This window comes from Muntiacus reevesi, chromosome 18, assembly GCF_963930625.1.
Source record: "Muntiacus reevesi chromosome 18, mMunRee1.1, whole genome shotgun sequence".
Taxonomy (NCBI): domain Eukaryota; kingdom Metazoa; phylum Chordata; class Mammalia; order Artiodactyla; family Cervidae; genus Muntiacus; species Muntiacus reevesi.
In genome coordinates, this window is record NC_089266.1 from 24,248,302 (window position 1) to 24,267,311 (window position 19,010).

At 36.6% G+C, this 19,010-nt stretch overlaps 1 protein-coding gene across 2 annotated transcripts in view; it reads right to left on the reverse strand.

The window, feature by feature from the left end:
• Positions 1–19,010, reverse strand: part of SKAP1 (src kinase associated phosphoprotein 1) — a 295,603-nt gene that overhangs the window by 206,931 nt on the left and 69,662 nt on the right. For both annotated transcript variants that reach the window (XM_065909373.1, XM_065909372.1), the window contains exon 3: positions 10,471–10,496. In XM_065909373.1, the coding sequence (XP_065765445.1) occupies positions 10,471–10,496 (26 nt within the window). The remainder of the gene's footprint in view (positions 1–10,470; positions 10,497–19,010) is intronic.

The window sequence follows — 19,010 nt, forward strand, 5'->3', positions numbered from 1 at the left end:
GAGTTGGACAGGAAAATGCCCAGGGGAGCCAATGGAAAAGTTTCTTTTTTTCTCCTTCCTTAAAAAAAAAATCCTTCATGATGCAGTTTTTCATTTTGGCCAGTAGGGTGAGCTGCAGTGTGTAGCATCATCCTAATTCTTCAAAAAAGAAAAAAAAAGACAGCCACTGTGTGAACCCTCTGCTCTTTCCTTCCTTCCCTTGCCTCACACCGCAAATGCTGAGATTTTTAACCCTTCTTTGGTTTCACATAAAGGCATAACTCCTGGACATTAACAAACTGGAAGACTGACAGCAAAATATAAACCAGATAATTGTATATGTGACAATGCACACTTCATAAAGTAAATTACAGCCTGTCAGCAATCATTCTGGCTTTTCACTAACACATTTCGTCCACCACTGTTATTGTTCAATTGCTACTAAAATGGGACCTGCTGAGTCTGAATATTTTCAAAAGGAATGAGATTTTGACAGAATTCAAAACATGTAAATCTAGGTATTTGGTAGTATGTAGTAAATATACTATAAAATGAGTGCATTTATTATATGGCAACCAGGCAAACATAACTGAAATTATTGGTTCATTGTTCTGTTTTCCACTACATTCTCAGCATTTAAGTCTTACTATGAAGCTATTCAACTGAATTTTCAACATGTTTTGACTTATAGGAAAAAGCAGCTCTAGTAACAATAAAAATATAATAGCTTACTGAACTCTTACTGGTTATAGGCTCTGGGTCAAGACCCTTTAGGTACTATCTCATTTAATCTACAAAATAATCCTGTGATATACTATTAACCCAAAGTTACAGATAAAGAAATTGAGATCCAGAGATTAAACAATTTACCCAATGTCATACAGGTGACTCATAAGTGGCTCTGATCCCGCCTTGTCTGATTATTAAGCTCTTGTTCTAATTCACTGAGCTGTACAGTCTCCAAATATACATGCTTTGTAAACTACTATTATTACTCAAAGGCAAAGCATGCTGAATGACATACCGAATTTATGGCATGTGTCATTAATCAGTATTTTTTTTTTACTTCAGTAAGGTAAATCTATAAAATCAAAAGTATAATTTATTATAAGTAGTAGGAATACTAGTAGTCATATTATGCATGAAACTAACAAAGTCAAATGTGGTCAATGATTTGGTCAAGAAGGAGTTGGTCCAATTTATAGGTTCAAATGTACCTATGATAGTATTTTTTTTTTTTGAAATACCACTTTCTAGCAGGAAGCTCATACTTACAAAACAATACATTTTGGGTTTAGTCAGATCAGTATGTTGAATTTTTTTCTAGTGACTTCTGTGTGATTTTGTTTGATCCTGGGTATTTTGATGTTGCTTCAGAGAAAATGAGGCAACATGTTCCACACTCAAATACAGCTTTGACCTGGCCTAGCTATAGAACACATTTCCTTTCTGGCACCACCATACTTAAGTCTCACACTAGGAAAACACCTCAAAAATATGTCGTTAACTCTGAATGTAGCAATTTTACTACTATTTGATTTATCTTGCTCTCTTTCCCTCTTTTCCTTTCTCTCAAATAATAAACTGAGTGGACCTCAGCACCCACTCCCTGTCCTGACGCATCCTAGGATCTATCATATCCCAATCAGCTTATATTACTTCTTGAGGGAAACTATAAGCCCAGTTGGATTTCAATATCTCCTGCTGAAGAAGAATGGGACTACATTGTATACAGGCAGATATAAGAAAAGTTTCACAAAAGATTAAGAAGTAAAAATAAAATAACATATAATAAAGAATGTACTATGGGTAAGATAAGCAGGCCTGAAAACGTGAACCGTCTTTTAACACACTGAAGAAAAAGTGAGTTTTCTTTGTTGAGTAACATAGACCTCCAATACCACTAAAGTTGGAATGGCAAAAAGTGACAAAATTAAGCCTCCTTTTGCCCCTCTGCCAAATAGGAACTCCTGTTCATGTATGAAAATAACATGTATAACAACAACCAAGCCTCTTACCATCAACAATTCTGTTCAGTGTTTGGTCTTTTTCGGAACAGACGTTTCACATGGAAAAGTATCTCCTTATATTTAAATTTTATTTTTCCATCTTTATTGGGGTACCACTAACAAGGAAAGTGTACTAATCTTAAGAAAAGTGGTATCACTTTTTAAGTTTAGGAAAATGCCTTTTAGAGATGAACTGTGATCAAGAACTTTCTAAACTGGCAAGTGTGTGTTAAGTGCATGTCAGCTGACAGGGACAGACAAGTTCAGAGACTGGTTCTCCCACTCTTTGCCTCTCAAGAGTTAGCACTGACTGGAATCTTTATTTTATATATCATGTAACTCCCCTTGTACATAACTTAACAGTTCCTTTTCTGTTTTAATAGGATTTAGCCTGGTAAGCAATAACTACTAAACAAGTTTCCCAGAAAAGTATGTGTTGCTGAGAAGCACAGAGAAATGCTATATAATAGAATTGGGCTTAACCATCACCTTATTCAGTCTCCAAATATCAAACAAACTCACTGGCTTTCAAGTTCAAGGGCTTATTCAATAAAGAATTTTAAGCAGAAACCCCAAAAACATTGTATTCAAATTATCCAGAGATTTCTCTCAACACTTTGGGTCCAAACCATGAAAATTCAGTAGAGGCACAATTCCTGAAGTAAATTAATATTTATACCGAAATTCTGTGTTCAGGAACTGTACTCCTTACCTGATTTTCTGTATTGATCCAGGGATAATTCTATCTAAGAAAAAATAGTTTATAAGTTTGTTTCCTCAACAAGTTTCCAGGCTAATCAAATAAAATTAAAGTAGTCATTAATTTATCACTTTATTTTCTTTGCCATCTACATAATGACAAGAATCAGAAGTTCTATGAACTTTTAATTACCACTCATGCAAAAAAGAAAGATTAAGATAGGGTAAAAAGGTATTCTTTATCAATTACCATGGGTAGTATATGATCCTATTTTATTATTTATTTTAAAGTACACTTTTAAGTGGTAGGTTAACTTGCCACAACTATGTAACACTGGTTTCCAAACATGAAACAACAGAGAATACTGCTATTTTATATCATCATTAGGATCTCACCTATAAATTCATATGTAAAAATAAACAAGGAAAAAACATGAATGGATATAAACTACCAAATCATGATTCTATTGAAAAAGAGCTACTGTATTAAATCAAGTTTTTTGGTGTGCTTCTTTTTCTCCCAAGCTTTGTTGATATATCATTGACATACAATATTGTATTAATTTTAGATGTACATCATAGTGATTTAATATGTGTATATATTAAGAAATTTGGGGAGTATTTTCCATAAACTTTTAATGAATTGAAAATATATTAACAGGGAAGACTCCTCCACCAAGACTGTAAGTTTAGTCAACATCCATCACCTCGCATAGCTACAATTTTCTTCTTATGATGAGAACTTTTGAAATCTACTCTCTTAGCAACCTTCAAATACACAATACAGTATTGTTAACTATAGTGAGCTTTATTAAATAAAAAAAGTTAAGTATGCCCAGAGCAAAAATTTCAAACATTACAAGAAGGTGTGTAATGAAAGCTCATCTTTCCTCCCTTCACATGGTTCTTCTCTCCAGAAGCAATGTGTTTTGTGGGTATTCTATGAATTTTCTGTCTAAATATAACCACGTCTGTGAGAGTAGTAAGTCTTTTTGTTTAAAAAAAAACAATAAATGGTAGCATTTGTCTTATCCTGTATCCAGCTTTTCCTCCTAATCATTTATTTTGGAGGTTGCTTCATATTAGCAGAAATAGACTTATTTCACTACTAATTTTTAGTCAAAAAATAATTAATGCACATGGTGAAAATTTAAATCATACCAAAAGATATAAATAACAAAGATTCTCTCTGTACTCACACTGGTACCCGCCTCAGCAGGGGTACCATGGTTAATAGATTCATGTGTACCCTTCCAAAAATATACTATATACAAATAAAAGCAAGCACACTTGCATGCATGCGTGTGCATGTACACATATACACACAGAGTACACTGTCCAAACTGCCCTCTTCATCTAGCAATATGCCTTGGAGAGGTCTCCGTGATACACATATATACTCCTTTAACCTCTATGGAGCACTCCATTAAATGCATATAACATACTTTATTTAACTAGTCCCCTATTGCTGAGCTTTTAGGCTGTTTGGTTGGAGTCCTTGCTATTTCAAACAAGGCTATAAAAGAACATTTGTGTGTATAATATATTGTATAGGGAATACAGAAAGCAGCAGCATCTGATTCAAATGAGTTCTTTTGCCTTCATGAAAGTCAGTTCTTTCTCTTCTGTCTCAAGATCACATATGACAAGATGGGACTTTACAAAGGACATCAAAGCCTTAGAAAGTTTTAAGGTTAGAAAGGAAAAAAGTGAGTCTTTTTGTTTAAAAAAAAAAACTAACCTTTGACAGAAGCTGCAAAACAGTGCATTAATTTAAAAATGCATTATTCCATTATTCCACTCTAGAAAAACCCAACCAGTAGATGTATAGGAAGTAAAATATTTGAAAAGGTATCAAAGTCAGTAATTAAATTCAAAAACAATGTGTGTGTATACATCCACTTTCTACAGATTAATTTGTTAAAATGTAGCAAATAGGGAAAGGGGAGAAAGGTCCAAAGGAAGTCAAGTCACAAAAGCAGCTGTCAAGATTGTTGATGCTAAAAGTCTGGGCTAAAGCCAAAGGCAGGAGCATTCGTCCTGTGTACATTTCCCCCTATTAAATTCCCAAAAGACATGGAAAACATTCTGGAAGATTTCTTTTTAAAAAGTAGTATAGGTTAGGATATTCTAGGTTCATAACCAACACTTGTGTTTATAAAATATTAGCATTCCAGGAATAGTGATAGAAAGACACTTAACAATAAATTACAAATATTGTAAATTCAGACTTTTTCTTACATTTGCAAACACATCATAAATTTCGGCTATGTTTCTTTGTGTAAATCCTACTTATGACTGTGCTAAAACCTTCTGGCATGAACGCAAAGAGTATTTTCATAAATAAAACTTGTAAAATCACTGTACACTCCATTAATTCAAAAACACTTCTCTTCAACTTCAAAGGGAAACCTTTCTCTCCTTTTTTTAGTGCTAAGATGGTGTTTCTTTGCTGCTTTAATGGCTTGCTTCTTGTAGTTGTCATAACTACATGCTCCAAGTATGTGATAGTAAGAGAAAAGAAGGAAAGTGACATCCATGCTTCGATTCAACATGTCTCAGGCATTACAGAGCAATAAGTTCATAAATCTAACCTCTGAAGTGCCTACCAATAAAAAGTCTGCACACACAGCCTTTAAATGCAAAATCTCACAAATATATATATATATGGTGAGTCAAATGGCCCTATAGCAGGGTTCAGCTGGAATGGATGACTATTATGGAAAGATATGTGAATATATATTACCTAAGTTCCATACATGGATTTACTTGCATAGCCCTCCTTTGAAACATAAACATAATACTTGCTACCACTTCAGTAAGTGCCTACCAAGTGGCAAGCGCTCCTCATGAGTTCATCATCTTAATAAAATTCATTACAACTCATAATAAGTGTGAAGAATATATTATTAGGGCTTCCCAGCTGGCGCTAGTGGTAAAGAATGTGCCGACCAATGCAGGAGACACAAGGGACGCAGGTTCGATCTCTGGGTTGGGAAGATTTCTTGGAAGAGGGCATGGCAACCCACTCCAGTATTCTTGCCTGGAGAATTCCAAGGACAGAGGAGCCTGGAGGGCTACAGTCCACAGGGCTGCACAGCGTCAGACACGACTGAAGTGACAGCACAAACACACACACATAGATATTATTAGCAAGATTTTGTAAATGAGAAGGTGATATCACTTGCTATAGCTCACAATGCTTGTTAGTAAAGGAACTGGGATTCGAATTCAGGTCTAACTTCAAAACTCATGCTCTTAAACAAAACATTAAACTTGAACAAAAACTTAAAAAAAAAACCCTCATTATTTTATGTATTTTGTGTCCAAGACACATAAAGTATCTTATGCTTTAATGTACCAGGTTTCATAATAGAAACAAAATATTGTTACGTTTTTTATTAATTTCAAACTAGATTTTTTTCTTTTATTCTTGCATTATAGTGAATTTTTAAAATATACAAAAGTAGGGAAAAGTGTGTACACATTGTCCAGCTTCAACATAATTTATGATCCATTTTATTTCATCTACACCCCACCCCATTTATTTCTTCCTCTCCCATATTATTTTGAATAATATATCAGAATCTATTACTTTATCTTCAAATATCACAGCATACAAATATAAACATAATGCCATTGTGACACCTAAAAAATTAGCAGTAGATTCTCAACATAAAAAATCCAGTCAGTGTTCAAATTTCTAATTCTCTCATAGATTGTATAGTTTGATTCAGGATGCAAATAAGGTTCACACATTAGTTGATATGGCTTTTAAATCTCTTTTAATCTACAGTTAATGTGGTTTTATAATAACATTTTCTTTATTCATTTTGTATTATTTGCTTTTGCCAAGCTGTATTTTTTGGCATCAATTCACTGTGACAAGGGATATAGGCCTGCCACTTCAAAATAAGATTTTTAAGATTCACACAGTGGAAAGTTTTCATATTGAAATACACTAAGTAATTTTCTCATAAACCCTCTACATCACCTATGCAGATACTCAAAGAATCTTCAAGCTGCCAAGAAATTTCACTGGTCCATATTTACCATTATTGCAAGTATAATGTAAATGACCATTGGACAGAAAAAATACCATTTTGTTACATATATTTATGATATTCCCATGGTCTTTCTTAAATTTTTATTTAAATATTGTATCATTTGTTTTAGACTCTGGGTCTATGGTGGGCAATTTTTCTAATACTCATGAAGAAGTTTTATGGCAATAAATTTAAATTATAAACACTATGCCTTATAATTGAAACTTTTTCTAACCGTAACTGTCACTAGGATCAATACCATCAAGCGCTATGGCTATCTAAAAAGGTAAAGTTAATATTGTTGCAGAAATTTGAGCAATATCATGTTTTAAATATCTGATTGCTGAAATGTTAAAAGTTCCATAGGAAAGATTCCAATGTACTTTCTTTGTAATTTTAAGTGAATTTAAGTAGAGAAAAAGTGGTCAAAGTAAACAGAGCTTGAATTATCAAAGGAATCTCAATCTTATTAAAAAATAAATATAAAAAGTCTTTCCTATGTTTTTCAATTTTGTTTAAGCCCATTAAAAGAGGTCTTTCATTTATGTTCCTTCTATACTAAAGTAATAAATTATTGGGATTATTTTTCTTCCTATTTCCTTATTTTTAAATGAACATCATTCAGGAAGTTAAACAGTGGACGAATATGAAAACTTAGGTGAAAATGGAAGGAAAGAATTATCATAACACCATGAACAGAAACTATACTATGTCCAGTCACCATGCTAGGACTTACACATATTACTATTAGCCCTCATGACAACCTGCAATGAGGCAGTAAAATACAGCAATGAAGATACTGGGCTCTAGAATACTAATGAGCATGGAGTTTCTTATCAGGGTGATGAACACGTTCTGAAATTAGACAATGGTGATGGCTGTGCAACTCAGTGACTAAAAAACCACTGATGCATACTTTTAAAGGGTTAATTTCTTGTTATGTGAATTATATCACAATAAAGCTTTTATATCTTTTAAAAAGAGTACATGTTACGAAGTCATACTGATTAAGTTAGACTCCTTGAGGAGACTGGCCTTGAGCAATTCTCTTAACCACTCTCTGCCTCAGTAGTCACATCTATCAGATAGGTATATTAACAGTGCTTATTCCATAGGGCTGTTCTGAGGGTTAGATAAGATAATGCATGTAAAAGACTTCGCACAGTGTCTGGTACATCTTTATTTTATAGATAAGGAAGCCAGGATTCAGAAAAAATGAAGCAACTTGCTAAGTTCACATAACCTTTAGCTAAATGGTATAGTGAGACTTGAACCCAGGATTATTAGGCCTCAACATCCGTGGTCTTTCTACCATGCCCTGTTTCTTCTCCAGAACAGGGACAAAACTCTCCTGATACTATTCCATGATCACTCTTCCATTGCATTAAACCTGGCATTGAATGGAAAGACGGATAAGAAATGCTTTGCTTGAAATCCTTCTCTAGGTCTAGCAGTCTACTCTCCCAAGTATCTTTCTTTTAAAGGATGCTTTTTCAGTATGTTGTGTCAACTCTTCTATAACTAAGGACTATTTTCCCTCTAGGTACCAGACTCTGATACAAATATTCTGAAGAATACACATGTGTGTTTAGGGAAATGCACAGAGTTAATAAAATTCATCCCATCACCTTCCTGCATAAAAATCTTGCCACAGATAAAAATGCCAGGAATGTTTGGGGCCACCATTTCTGTTCTTCTTCACTCCCCTCCCAATACTACCTAGTCTTTCCGGGCTCTTAAAATACTTCTGCCATCTGTTCTACTTCTTACATATTCTTATTCTTTTCATAATCCCAAACTGCCCCATAGTATCGTAAATAGACCTGTTACTGCTCGCACCCAAACTACATTTTAGAAGCAAACAATCTGCTAAGATCTGACCAAAAGGGCAAGGTAAAAGATACCCTTTCTTTCCTCTTCTGCCCCTTAAAACTCTCTTAGTGGGAGGAACAAAGCTGGGGGCAAGTCACATGTACATGGGTTTTTCTATTTTATCTTTCCTTACATTGCTTCCAAATGAGCAAAGAATATCCAATTTGCTACATATATCCAATCATTGTCAAGAAGTAAACAGTTTTCTGTTCTAAATAAACTCTTTTCAGTTGTCTCCTTCACTGCTCTACCTCTGCCTTCTTTCTAAAAGAGAAAGACTGTGTAGAAGTTGCCCTATGCTGGACGATGACTATAATACCACTATTACAAGAATCTGGTGAGATGTGTGCTTTGTCTTTTGAGCCCCACACAGTACCTTGTGTTAAGCTCTAAAATTATTTTCTCTTCTCAACACATTACTATTCCACATCTCTGACACTAATTCTTTATTTCTCCTTTAGGTAATTAATTCTATCTTCACAGTTTCATTCATTTCTGCCTGTTTACATTCATATTCTGCCCCCTGTGGATTTTGGTTAGCATCTGTTAAACCCTGAACTATAGGGCCATTTCTTGAATAGCATATTTCACATTTTGCAAAACAAACTGCTACATTAGTACATATAATTCTCTATTCTCAACCTATGTTTTCAGCCATAAATGCTTTAGGACAGTGAGATATACAGTAACACTATATCACATTATTTAAAATGTTACAAATGCTATTGTTATAATTTACAAAAGTTTAAAAACTTCAAAAATATAATATTTTATTTTTAAAGTTTGCTTTTAAAGAAACCTTTATAGACTTCAAAGTATGAGCTAGGAAAATTAAAATTTTAATAAAACTAGAATCATTATAGTTTGAATTTTTTAAGGTATTACTGTTCACTGAGATGGATACATTGGTAATGATACGAAAATAAAAAAAAAATACTGGAAAAGCTTGCAATTGGTTAAAAAAAATTTTATAGAGCAAAATAGTTCATAAAGCTATTTTAGTTTAAAATGCTCTGTGATTTTTCTGAGAAAATAAAAATCTCCCATTTATAACAAGTTGAGATAGTTAATATTCAGAATGATGTTTGTGACATTCTCAACCACGGTACTAAAGTATGCATATACTTTATTATTTTTTTTAAAGTATGCATACACTTTAAAGGCACCCCCTCAAACTGAATTCAGAAAAATTTTCAATTTTGAACCTTTTAAAAATGTGTTTTTACCCTCTTTTTTCAATTTTGCACACAGCTGTCTGTTGTACTTTTTAGAATCATGCCAGATGCTGGGTTCATCAAGCAAAAGCAGGAAAACAATGGTTTGAAAGCAATTAGAAGCACGGAGGCTGCAGTGAGGCTCATATTAAAATGTGATAACACCGTTCTAGGGGGAATTTCAACACTACTCCATTTCTGACATGCTTCTGCTGCCAGACAGGCAGGCTGTGAGGAAGAGCACTGTGATTGAGGAGCTAACACACCGGAATTTATTTCTGGAGCAATGAAGGATTAGTTGAGCTGGAGCCCTCCCAAGGCTTTTATTATAGACTCGGCCACCATTTTATTTGAATGCCAGTGGATCCTGTTGGCATCTAACAAAGCTCAAGGAATAAAAGCATACTAAAGCTTTGGTCCTACAGAATAATCTAGCACTAACTCATTCAGAAGGCAGAAGCATCAGGGCTCCTTATTGCTAAAAGGCAGGGCAAGGGAGCCCAGCAGGGTGAAGGTTAATTAAACACTCCACTGACTTTCCTCAGAAAGGGCCAATGCCACCCTATGGAGAAGCTTACTTAGAAGATACAGAAGTAACAATACCATCTACACATTTTCAGTATGAACCATAAACGGTTGGAGAGGACTCACCTTGGGGCTGAAAATTCCAAAAGTATCTGAAATAAAAGGAAAAAGAATGGAGGTAAGTCAAACTTGTATTTCTCAATCGTGGCATATGATAGCAATAGCACTCCTAAATAGTCAATAACTAGCCAAAGCCAAAATCTACTCTAACAAAAACTGAAGGGTTGTCCTTGAGATTTGAAAGATTCTTAAAGGCTTGAAAGGGACATTTACTTAACTCACTGTATCTCCTTAGATAAGTTTGACTTTAGAGCCAGAAAGGTCCTAAAATATTACCTAGCCATGGTCAAGGTTTCTCCTAAGGAGCTCTGCAGGCTTTGACCAGGACAATTCCTTGTTTTGATAACCTATCTTGTGTATTACAGGACAATCAACATCATTGGTTCTGGGCATCCCCAGTTGTTATGAAACTAAAACACCCCCCCCCCCAACACATCCCCAAATACCTTCTAGACCTAAATTCTTAATTTTACAGGTGATGCATGAACAACTGACTCAAGGTCATGTAATATTTTAGTGTCCGAGCCAAGACTGGGGCTCTTGCAATTCAGTCTATCATTCCGTCTCCTCTTTTATTTTGGGAAATGACTGGCAAACCCCATAACCCTTGAAGTCTTACAAATAATGAAATGGCAATAGCAGAAGGGATCATTTGCAAGTCACTTACTTGAAATCTAAATTGCTTCCCCCGCCTCCCCACAGAAGCAATGTTATATATAGTGGCTACCCACAAAAGTGTATTGTACTTTGGACTCCATTTCCTCCTGCCTTCACAGGATACTTACATTATTACATCGATTTTCTCTTGTATAAATTCAACCTCTTCCTCTCAACATGGCCCTTTCCATCAGCATTTATGCTCATATAAAAATAAAGCAAACCTTCCCTCACCCCCTTCATATCCCTCCATCTGCTGCCCTCTTTCCTTTCACATCACAGTGAAATTTTCAAAAATGTTGGCTACAGTTTCTCTTTATTTCCTCACCTCCCACTTGCTCTTCAACATATCCCAATCTTACTTATGGTCACCACATATTAATTTTTGCTATAAACATAGTAATCTCTATCCCTCTAAGTGGAAAGAATATTTTTCTATCCTCATCTTGACTTCCCAGGGGCATATATAACAGCATTTGTTCTAAGGAGAGAGTTCACAGTTTTAATCCAATTCTTAAAAATATCGCCCCCAAAAAATTCCAAAAAAGATGAGGAAAAGGGTAATACATTGATGATAATGGTGTGTCTTCTAGTACATGAAAGTGAAAGTCACTCAGTCATGTTCGACTCTTGACGACCCCATGGACTATACAGTCCATGGAATTCTCTAGGTCAGAATACTGGAGTGGGTAGCCTTTCTCTTCTCCAGGGGATCTTCCCAACCCAGGTCTTTGGCATTGCAGGCGGATTTTTTACCAGCTGAGCCACAAGGGAAGCCCAAGAATACAGGAGTGGGTAGCTTAGCCCTTCTCCAGGAGATCTTCCCAACCCAGGAATCAAACCCAGGTCTCCTGAACTGTAGGTGGATTCTTTACCAACTGAGTTCAAGACTGAAATAAGGTGTGGCTACTTTGGGGGGGAACACCAGCCCAAAGAGCATCTAGGTTATTTCTTTGTAAAAATTCAGAAAATGGAGAGGAAGGAGATATTCAGGAAGTATACATCTCTGGAGTATAATCCAGAGATGAATTTGTGGGAAATAAACAGAGTTGAGAAGAGAATGTGAAGAAACCTTGCGATTGACTTTTCTTGTTCCTTTTCTTTCTCAGAACAGCTCTGGACTGGCAATCAGGTGAAGAAATGTTAAGATGCTTGGGTTAGAGGGCAAGTAAAGTTCAGAACAGCTTTGGCCTCTTCAGTGGAAAGGGGGAGAGGGGATGAGAAAGGGAAGGGTGGGAAATATAAAGGTGCAGCATCTGGGGAAAAGGGCATCCACACTGACATAAGGGCATATGTAAATTGAAACTAGTTGCAACTTAAATAATTTGTTTTTATTAGTATGATGGGTCAATTTCCACCGAGCAGACACTGCCGTTTCCCAATGGCCAATGTGAAAAGTTCTCCATAAATCTCCTGTCTGTAAAACACAGCTTACCAAGCAAATTATCAAGAGGATGAACAATTTTCCATCTTCTATTCCTATTTTTCCATCTTTTCTCAAGGTGTTGCCTTGACTCCGCCCCATTCCAATGATTACCCAAACTCTATCTAATTCAATATAAATAGAAATGAGGATATGAACATGTACAGATTGTGTGTGTGCACTCCTCTTTCCAAAATGTTAGCGACAGTAACAGCAAAAACTTGGCTAACAAATGTTTTCACTTACTGATCAAGAAAAAAACAGCCATGCCCCAGTGGCAGTTAAAGGGCCAATTCATGGTAAATTGTCAAAATAGATAAAACGTTACTAATGATCTCAGTCTCTTACCTGTTCCCCCTATCCCTACCCCTCACCATCTCCATTCCAACTCACACACATTTTCAGTTCCTTTCTCTACATACTATAAAGTGTCCTAGTTTCATTTGTTAGTTAAGGAGATGTTATATGTTCACATATACCAAGTATTGCTTCTCCCAATAGTAGTTATATCTTAAGGCTGTTTATGGAGAAAGAATTAAAGGTAATTTAATCCAATAAGCAGCAGGTCTCTCTAGTAGATGTTAAATAGCAGAATCTGCTTTATTCTTGATGATACTGTAATTAAATATTTCTGTCAATAAAAATTATATATAGAACTTTATGTAGAAAATGACATGAAGTGGAATATTAGTTCGCTTCTTTCTCAAGAGATATAAAACTACCCTGGTAAACTACCTCTTCTTCTTTTCTTCTTATTTTAACTATTTATTATGTAACAACCCTAAAGGAAGTCTGTACACACACACACACACACACACACACACACACACACACACACACACACACACACACACACACACACACACACACACACACACACACACACACACACCACTCTATCCCAGAGCTCAGAGAGGATACTTCTAAAAGGCAAGGCCAAAAGGTGAACATTCTCATTTCTCACTGGAGGGCACCATGGATTATTCTTTGCTGACTCACTTAAATTCTTAATCTCATCTTGTTAAATATATCCTATGGATGTCCTTCATTACATTCTCTGGAAAGATGATTCCACACTAGAGAATTCTACTCTCTTTAGGAGGCATTTAGTCAAATCCTGCCAACATCTTCTAATTCTTATCCTTCACTTAAAAAACAATTATCCCTTAGCCAGAGACTCCAACAAGTCTGAAACTAGAAATTTTAAACCAAAATACAAAGACCACAATGGAAATATATAGAAGAAAAAGCATGCAAACACACACACACAGAGTTGTGTTTATCCTAAAAGCCTCTGAGAATTTCATATCAGGGCTGAGCAGATAGCTGGCAAACACTTCTTTAATCTTCTCTTTGAAGCTTCAGCTTCAATATGAAAGGGAAGCTATCACTCCTCTACAATATCCATACTCGACATCATCAGGTCCATGCAAATGATATTTGGAACTGGAAAAAAGATGAGTACAGAATGAGCAGAGAAAATACTGCAACCATATTGATGATGATGATTTTCACATTCAGTCAAAATAAATCTATCTTTACTTGTGCCTCCAAAATTAAAATGGAAGAATAATATTTTACAACGTTTAGTCTATGCTACAGAATACAGTCTTAACAATTTGATTATTATTATTTATCTATTATTTTTGGCTGCACTGGGTCTTCACTGCTGCACTCGGGCTTCCTCCAGTTGCAGGGGTGGGGGGTGGCTACTCTCCAGTTGCGGGGCACGGGCTTCTCATTGCAGTGGCTTCTCTTGTTGCAGAGCACATGTTCCAGGGCACACAGACTTCAGTAATTTCAGCACATGGGCTCAGTAGTTGTGGTGCCCACAGGCTTAGTTGCCCCAAGGAAAGAGGAATCTTCCAGGACCAGGGATGGAACTTCTGTCCCCTGCATTGGCAGGCAGATTCTTAACCACTGAACCACCAGGGAAGTCCCTGAATAAAGTCTTGAAAATTTAAGGTTACTTTACAGGCAAGGCAAAATTTGCTATTTGTGTTTTTAAATTAAAGTAGTTTTAATTGAACTTTAGTTTAAGGAAAAGTGCAGCAAATAAAATGAACTCACTATATTGAGGGAGTCTTGATGAGCAGCTATAGCTATCATAGCAGTAGTAATGATAATAACAATGCTAAGATTTCTAAAAGTCAATTGTTGGGCATTGTTTTAAGTACTCATATAAACTTACTTCCTCCACATTCTAACCCTATTATTATGCCCATTTTTTAAATGAGGACACCGAGGCATTAAGAGGTGACATAACTTGCCCATGGTTTCAAAGCTACTAATCAAGGTTTATTAATCTTAGCTAACCCTAGCAACTAGAGTCAGACAGACACTCTAGTAAGAAATTAAACAGGAAAGTTTTGGGATTCTGTGTTTCCACTGCAGGGGGAGGTCTACCTCAGATTACATTTCAGTATCTTTCAAATTGCAATCATACTGTTCTAGTTTGTCACTTGAGATTGATGGAATATGAGATTTCTCCTAAAAATGAGGCTATTAACTTTTAATCGTTAGTTTGGGTTTTGAAGGTGGGCATCAAATTCTTGACCATGGAGCTAACCAATAAACATGGTTAGTGAGGTTAAAATATTCAGAGCTTTAACCACTAAGCTAGCTAATTAGATAGATCCTGGTGAAGTAGGTAAGACAAATGTAACTATCCTCATTTTATTGGAACTATCTAAGAAGGAAAAATAATTCCATTTCCTAATTATAAGAAAACTATGTATTCAGCATTTAACATATGCTAGGTGTTGTGCTCAGTATACATTTTACATGTATTATTTTATCTTCATCATAATCCAATGAGATTATTACTATGACAATGATACTATTCAGTTCAGTTCAGTTCAGTCACTCAGTCATGTCCGACTCTTTGCAACCCCATGAATCACAGCACGCCAGGCCTCCCTGTCCATCACCAACTCCTGGAGTTTACTCAAACTCATGCCCATCAAGTCGGTGATGCCATCCAGCCATCTCATCCTCTGTCATCCCCTTCTCCTCCTGCCCCCAATCCCTCCCAGCATCAGGGTCTTTTCCAATGAGTCAACTCTTCTCATGAGTTGGCCAAAGTACTGGAGTTTCAGCTTCAGCATCAGTCCTTCCAATGAACACCCAGGACTGATCTCCTTTAGGATGGACTGGTTGGATCTCCTTGCAGTTCAAGGGACTCTCAAGAGTCTTCTCCAACACCACAGTTCAAAAGCATCAATTTTTCAGCGCTCAGGTTTCTTCACAGTCCAACTCTCACATCCATACATGACCACTGGAAAAACCATAGCCTTGACTAGATGGACCTTTGTTGGCAAAGTAATGTCTCTGCTTTTTAATATGCTATCTAGGTTGGTCATAACTTTCCTTCCAAGGAGTAAGTGTCTTTTTATTTCATGGCTGCAGTCACCATCTGCAGTGATTTTGGAGCCCCCAAAAATAAAGTCTGACAGTGTTTCCCATCTATTTCCCATGAGGTGATGGGACCAGATGCCATGATCTTAGTTTTCTGAATGTTAAGCTTTAAGCCAACTTTTTCACTCTCCTCTTTCATCAAGAGGCTTTTCAGTTCCTCTTCACTCTCTGCCATAAGGGTGGTGTCATCTGCATATCTGAGGTTATTGATATTTCTCCCAGCAATCTTGATTCCAGCTTGTGCTTCTTCCAGCCCAGCGTTTCTCATGATGTACCCTGCATATAAGTTAAATAAGCAGGGTGACAACATACAGCCTTGACATACTCCTTTTCCTATTTGGAACCAGTCTGTTGTTCCATGTCCAGTCTAACTGTTGCTTCCTGACCTGCATACAGGTTTCTCAAGAGGCAGGTCAGGTGGTCTGGTATTCCCATCTCTTTCAGAATTTTCCACAGTTCATTGTGACCCACACAGTTGAAGGCTTTGGCATAGTCAATAAAGCAGAAATAGATGTTTTTCTGGAACTCTCTTGCTTTTTCGATGATCCAGCGGATGTTGGCAATTTGATCTCTGGTTCCTCTGCCTTTTCTAAAACCAGCTTGAACATCTGGAAGTTCTCGGTTCACGTATTGCTGAAGCCTTGCTTAGAGAATTTTGAGCATTACTTTACTAGCATGTGAGATGAGTGCAATTGTGTATAGTTTGAACACTCTTTGGGATTGCCTTTCTTAGGGATTGGAATGAAAACAGACCTTTTCCAGTCCTGTGGCCACTGCTGAGTTTTCCAAATTTGCTGGCATATTGAGTGTAGCACTTTCACAGTATCATCTTTCAGGATTTGAAATAGCTCAACTGGAATTCCATCACATCTACTAGCTTTGTTCGTAGTGATGCTTTCTAAGGCCCACTTAACTTCACATTCCAGGATGTCTGGCTCAAGGTGAGTGATCACACCATTGTGATTATCTGGCTCGTGAAGATCTTTTTTGTACAGTTCTTCTGTGTATTCTTGCCATCTCTTCTTAATATCTTCTGCTTCTGTTAAGTCCATTCCATTTCTGTCCTTTATCGAACCCATCTTTGCATGAAATGTTCCCTTGATATCTCTAATTTTCTTGAAGAGATCTCTAGTCTTTCCCATTCTTTTGTTTTCCTCTATTTCTTTGCACTGATCGCTGAGGATGGCTTTCTTTTTATTTATTTTTTCTTTTTTTATTTTTTTTTCAGTGGGTTTTGTTATACATTGATATGAATCAGTCATAGAGTTACACGTATTCCCCATCCCGATACCCCCTCCCAACTCCCTCTCCACCCGATTTCTCTGGGTCTTCCCAGCCCACCAGGCCCGAGCACTTGACTCATGCATCCCACCTGGGCTGGTGATCTGTTTCACCATAGATAATATACATGCTGTTCTTTCAAAACATCCCACCCTCACCTTCTCCCACAGAGTTCAAAAGTCTGTTCTGTACTTCTGTGTCTCTTTTTCTGTTTTGCATATATAGGGTTATCGTTACCATCTTTCTAAATTCCATATATATGTGTTAGTATGCTGTAATGTTCTTTATCTTTCTGGCTTACTTCACTCTGTATAATGGGCTCCATTTTCATCCATCTCATTAGAACTGATTCAAATGAATTCTTTTTAACGGCTGAGTAATATTCCATGGTGTATATGTACCACAGCTTCCTTATCTGTTCGTCTGCTGATGGGCATCTAGGTTGCTTCCATGTCCTGGCTATTATAAACAGTGCTGCGATGAACACTGGGGTGCACGTGTCTCTTTCAGATCTGGATTCCTCAGTGTGTATGCCCAGAAGTGGTATTGCTGGGTCATATGGCAGTTCTATTTCCAGTTTTTTAAGAAATCTCCACACTGTTTTCCATATTGGCTGTACTAGTTTGCATTCCCACCAACAGTGTAAGAGGGTTCCATTTTCTCCACACCCTCTCCAGCATTTATTGCTTGTAGACTTTTGGATAGCAGCCAGAGGATGGCTTTCTTATCTCTCCTGGCTATTCTTTGGAACTCTGCATTCAAATGGGAATATCTTTCCTTTTCTCCTTTGCTTTTTGCTTCTCTTCTTTTCACAGCTATTTGTAAGGCCTCCTCAGACAACCATTTTGCCTTTTTGCATTTCTTTTCCATGAGGATGGTCTTGATCCCTGTCTCCTGTACAATGTCATGAACCTCTGTCCAATGATACAATGATACTGTTACTATCCCCATTTTACAGATGAGGAAACTAAGACTCAGGATGGTCAAACAAATTGACCAGGATCATGCAGCTATTAGTGGCAAAGTCAAGATCTGTATCTGGGTCTGCTGGGTAACTGCATTTCTACTGGCTGTAATGCAGAAAATAAGTCTAGTACTAAGAGAAGTTATAACTGTTTTGTCAGACAGCCTAGTATCAGGGAGAGTCTTTAATTTGGAGTCAACTATGGATTCAACTATTTGAGCTTTGGGAAATTCATAAACTCCCTAAAATTATAGGTGCAAAGTAATGTGTGTTTTCTTTTTCCTTGAAAAAGAGTCCATGAACATCATTAGATTTCAAAAAAATGTCACTAACTCTCCTCCTCCAAAATGATAAACAGGATTAGATGAGTAGGGTTAGATGAAAAGGATTATAATGGCATTATAAACCTAGCTATGCAGAAAGGCTAAAATCTGTAATCTAGAACATCTAGATGAAAATCTTTTACAACAAAAGCATTAAGAGTGTTGCTTTACTTGTGGCCTACAGAAATTTAAGACCCATAATACATTCCCTGTCTTGGTAAAAAAAAATCAAATCTCTTCTTGATGACTTACAGATGTCCAGATTTGAACTTCAGTTTTTCGTACAAAAACAGAGGTGTCTTCTAAAGGGGTAGGTTCTCTGTAATACTCAATGTCCAGAGACTGCTATTTCCCTCTTGATCATCTCTGTTCCCTGGTAATGGCTGTCTCCAAACAAACTGCAAAGACTAACACTAAAGTGTTATCCTGGCATTAGGAATGGCATCTCAGAATTCAGATGGACACCTGGTTGACCAGGGCT